At 33.8% G+C, this 4627-nt stretch overlaps 1 protein-coding gene across 2 annotated transcripts; it reads left to right on the top strand.

Moving 5' to 3' along the window:
- Positions 1 to 227: 227 nt before the first annotated feature.
- Positions 228 to 4239, top strand: LOC127120805 (amino acid transporter AVT6B). 2 transcript variants are annotated; one of them, XM_051051357.1, is made up of 7 exons: positions 228 to 394; positions 734 to 1215; positions 1661 to 1813; positions 2225 to 2428; positions 2997 to 3465; positions 3612 to 3738; positions 3848 to 4239. In XM_051051357.1, exons 2-7 carry the CDS (start codon positions 792 to 794, stop codon positions 3851 to 3853), a joined length of 1383 nt encoding a protein of 460 aa, XP_050907314.1. In that variant the 5' UTR covers positions 228 to 394; positions 734 to 791; the 3' UTR covers positions 3854 to 4239. The 2 variants fall into 2 exon arrangements, with proteins under 2 accessions (XP_050907314.1, XP_050907323.1); XM_051051366.1 differs by having other exon boundaries at positions 276 to 448.
- The last annotated feature ends 388 nt before the right edge of the window (positions 4240 to 4627 follow it).

Genomic DNA, 4627 nt, shown 5'->3' with positions numbered 1-4627 from the left:
TTTACCCCTTAAATAATTTAATGATGAAATCAAATTTAAAATATAATTATCCCTATTTCCTATTCTTTGTATCTATAATCTTATATAACAAAAAGATTAAGATAATATAATTTTATTGGATAAAATCCTTTATTAAACCAAATTTGCCTCTAAAATAATTTAGAATAAATAAATCTACTCTATTTCCTATTTTGTGTATTTATAAATCTTTTATAACAATAGATTAAGAGAATATAATCTTTTTTGTTTGATAAACTCTATTATTGTTCTAATCTTATCCCTTAAGTTGTGTTGTTATTATAATGGTGCCTAATTTGATTTGCCCTTTTATCTGCAGCTTAGGTTTTTCACTTTCAAGATTAATCAACAATTTCAATTTCAAATTAGGAAAACGGTAACCTACTCGGTTCTTGCTTCCCCAGTTCTCGACCTATTTCGCGCCAAATAGGTTTCTTCATCATCAAGGAATTCCATTGAATTGAAATTAATTACTTCAATTATTATGATTATGATTTCGTTTTTCTTTGTTAATTGCATTTATTGTTGGAAATATTGCTTATTTTGATACGTATATTTGGGTTTTATGATTCAATGTAGTTTTTGGGTTTGTTAAACCATTATTAGGTTTCATGTTTTGAATTTAGTTTTTTTAACCATTGGATTTGGGGTTTATTCTAAAGTTTGAATTTTTCTTTGAACTTGAGAAATGAAATGAGTGTGTTGTTTTTGACAGTTTGAAGAAGCTGATTTGAAAATTTGGGAGAGAGGGAGAGAAGACTTGAAAGCTGAAAATGACGATTGGGAATCTTGCTTCTGAGAATAAGAAAACAAGGAAGAAGAGGGAAATTGTTGAGGAGAATGCGCCTTTGATACCTAAGTCTCAAGAATCGAATTCCGAATTTCATGAATTTAATGGAGCTTCATTTTCCGGGGCTGTTTTCAATTTGGCTACCACAACTATTGGTGCTGGAATCATGGGTTTGCCTGCTTGTGTTAAGAAATTGGGAATGGTGCCTGGTCTTATTGCTATAATCCTAACAGCATTGTTGACAGAGAAGTCACTTGAGTTCATGATTAGGTTTTCAAGGGCAGGGAATCTTTCTGCCTATGGAAGTCTTATGGGGGATTCCTTTGGGAGATATGGAAAAGCTTTGTTGGAGATATGTGTTGTAATCCATAACACTGGTGCTTTGATTGTCTACATGATTATCATCGGTGAAGACCATATTCTTAAAAGTCTAGTACTTAAAATTTTACTTTCATTGTTATCGTCAATTTGGTTTTAGTGTATGTTCGGACCCATGTAGAACTGACGCTTCAGATTGAAGGCGTGTTTGGTGTCCGATGTGTCTTGATTGACTCCGAAATGATACCATCACATTACATTGAATTACTTCCATGTTTCAAATTATTACCAGTGTTGTGTCACGTTTCTTTGTTAGTGCTTCAGGGGTTTGGATGAGTGTGAAATCACGATAGCACTTTGTTTTTGTTAAAGCTACACAGTGTAACTTTTTCCAAAATTGTGGTGGTTTGAGTCTCCCGAGATTTCATTAAACTCACTGTCAATCCAAACATGTACTTAGTTAATTACCCATCAATCTGTTTAGAAAAGAACTGAAGATTATATAATTCAGTTTTGTTTTGTTCATATGTGTAGGCGATGTGATTTCTGGAACAACTTCAAATGGAATTCACCATTCTGGTATCCTTGAAGGATGGTTTGGTGTCTACTGGTGGACTGGGCGTACATTTGTTCTTGTTTTTACAACACTTGCTATATTTGCACCTTTGGTTAGTCTTAAGCGAATTGGTGAGTGGTTGTACTTTTCTTATATGACTTGATGTGAAAATCAGAAACATATTATTAGTTGTATCAATTATTAGATTACAAATTACTGAAAATTACTACCCATAAATAATCCCTCAAGTACAAATTGGGCTATCTATTAAATCATGTTATGTTACTAAGTTGTTTTGGTTTGTACCAAATGAAACAAACTTCTTTTTCACACATGTTTTGGCTTACTTGAGTTAGAACAGTGAAAATTGTATTTGTAGTTATTTATATTAGGATTTGAATACTTATGGTTTATGTTTTTGTTCCTTGGTTTAAGATGTTTTGTAGCACACCCGAAGTCTTTCCCTTTCAAAATTTGTGTACAAGTTTTTTGGCTTACCTGCGTTTTGAGATTCACATCTGCATTTTCTGTGGTTGTTGCAGATTCATTGAGATACACATCTGCATTGTCAATTGGGTTAGCTGTTGTTTTCCTTGTCATTGCTGTGGGGATCTCAATTATCAAGATTATTAGTGGTGGCATTGGAATGCCCAGACTCTTCCCGGTCATTACTGACGCAGCTTCAGTTTTTGATCTATTCACTGTAGTTCCTGTGCTGGTGACCGCATACATCTGTCACTACAATGGTATGCAAATATTTCAGACCTTTATTTAGAACTCATTTATCCTGTTTTAGCATTTTTATGCAGAATAGACCTATGTAACTCTAAGTTAGTTATTGATTTGCATGAAGAAGGCTGAGGTCTTAATTCACATTATTTCGGTTTATTTCTCGCTGTGCACCATTATCTGAACTGGGCACACTAAATTTTGTTCACCCCAAATCCAATCATTTACTTGACAGTTCAGTTCATGTTAACAACATGTTAAGAGTCGCATGTTGGATGAGATCTAAAATGTTTAATTGTGGTTAGAATGACTCCTCATCTTACAAGCCGGTTTGTAGGGGTTGAGTTAGGTCCAATCCAAAATTTCTAAAACCATTAGAGTATAAATATTTCATGCTAGGCTTGGCTGCTTAAATTTGCGTATAAATTTTAAGCTTATTCACAAGTGGTAATAAACGCCGGCAACTACTACAAAAGTTTCAGTTATGTCAGAGCATTACATTATTGGAGTTGTCTATCTAGATCTACATGGTCGCTTCATAGATGTATATTTGGTGGTTGTATTGTGTGCACTCTTTATTTGCAGTTCACAACATAGATAATGAACTGGAAGATTCCTCCTGGATGCACGGGGTTGTGCGTACTTCCCTTACTCTATGCTCTTCAGTGTACTTACTGACAAGCTTCTCTGCGTTCCTTCTATTTGGTGATGAAACTCTTGATGACGTGCTTGCCAATTTTGATACTAATCTTGGAATTCCTTTGGGTTCGGTGCTCAATGACGCTGTTCGTTTTAGCTATGCTGCACATCTTGTTCTTGTATTTCCTGTAGTTTTCTATGGATTAAGGGTCAATGTAGATGGTCTGATATTTACCTCATCGAAAAGGCCTTTGGTTATTGATAACTTCAGATTTGCATCAATTACGATTTCCCTCGTTGGCATTATCTTCATGGGAGCAAACTTCATACCTAGCATTTGGGATATTTTCCAGTTCACTGGAGCAACTGCTGCTGTTTGTTTAGGATTCATATTTCCAGCTGCAGTCACTCTGAGGTGAGTTTGATCACCAATTTTATTTAGTTCTGTAATGAATTTTACTTATCATTCCCTTAAGTAGTTTTATAGAAGGAATTTTGCTCATGCTTTTGCTGATAATTAACTCAACAATTATCATTAAGCATTTTCTTCTTTTCCGACAGGGATCGCTACAACATAGCAACTAAAAGCGACAAAATACTATCTGTTTTTATGATATTCCTGGCAGTCTTGTCAAATGCTGTTGCTATATACAGTGATGCCTATGCTTTGATCAACAAGAACAAAAATGTGAGTGATTTTTTGATTTGATAGCTCACAGTATAGGTATTTATTTCCATACTTTCTGATTTAAGAAGCTTAATTTGTGATTGCTATATAAAATTAATTATTTTGATAGGTCTGATGGGTTTGATTATTATATAAACAAAGCCTGTGTACAAATATTCTTCAAAAGCTAGTGAAGATCTGCAACTTGTAAATCCATGTTTGTATTAAAGAACTGTCAAGTTGTCTAGAAGAGACAGAGTGAATAAACAAAAACACAAAAACGTATATTTGTACAGTGTCCGACAATGTATGTTGTCAAAATATCATTTCTCTTCGAATATGCTGTTTGCTGATGTTAATAGTTTGTTGTTGTAAATTTTCCTAGAAATTGAACATTTGGTGCAATTCGAAACATTGCACGGTTCTTGTGAAACCATATACTTTTAGATCAAGTGTTTCATTGAATATATTAAAAACTGTCTGCAGGGCTTTCCATAGTCATATGAAAAAAGCTGTTTCTTATACACTAGTATCGAATTTTGCAATTGTTATAGAAGAGACTAGTTTTGTAATCTTCTGCACTAGTCTCACTCTCTTGAAACTGTCACATTCTAGCTAAAATCTTAGGGCTTTTTGCCACCATCAGTTTGTTGATATTTTTCATAACCTTTGCCTGCTGATTTTCCAGCTGAGTAGCTTTATTAGGGTAAATATAAATCTTCTCTTTAACCATCAAGCTGGTAATTTTCTCAAGCATAGTTTGAGGTATCGGACTCTATTTATTAACACTAACCTTTTTTTGTCGGGTTGTTTCTGAAAATATTTTCTTTTATTCGGTTGCTACTGAAAATCTTTTCTTTTAGATCCTTATAGTGTTCTTCACTATTCCACACTTATTATTTTTATGCTT

The sequence above is a fragment of the Lathyrus oleraceus genome, chromosome 1 (genome assembly GCF_024323335.1).
Source record: "Lathyrus oleraceus cultivar Zhongwan6 chromosome 1, CAAS_Psat_ZW6_1.0, whole genome shotgun sequence".
NCBI classification, from domain to species: domain Eukaryota; kingdom Viridiplantae; phylum Streptophyta; class Magnoliopsida; order Fabales; family Fabaceae; genus Lathyrus; species Lathyrus oleraceus.
This window is presented reverse-complemented; position numbering and strand designations above follow the sequence as displayed.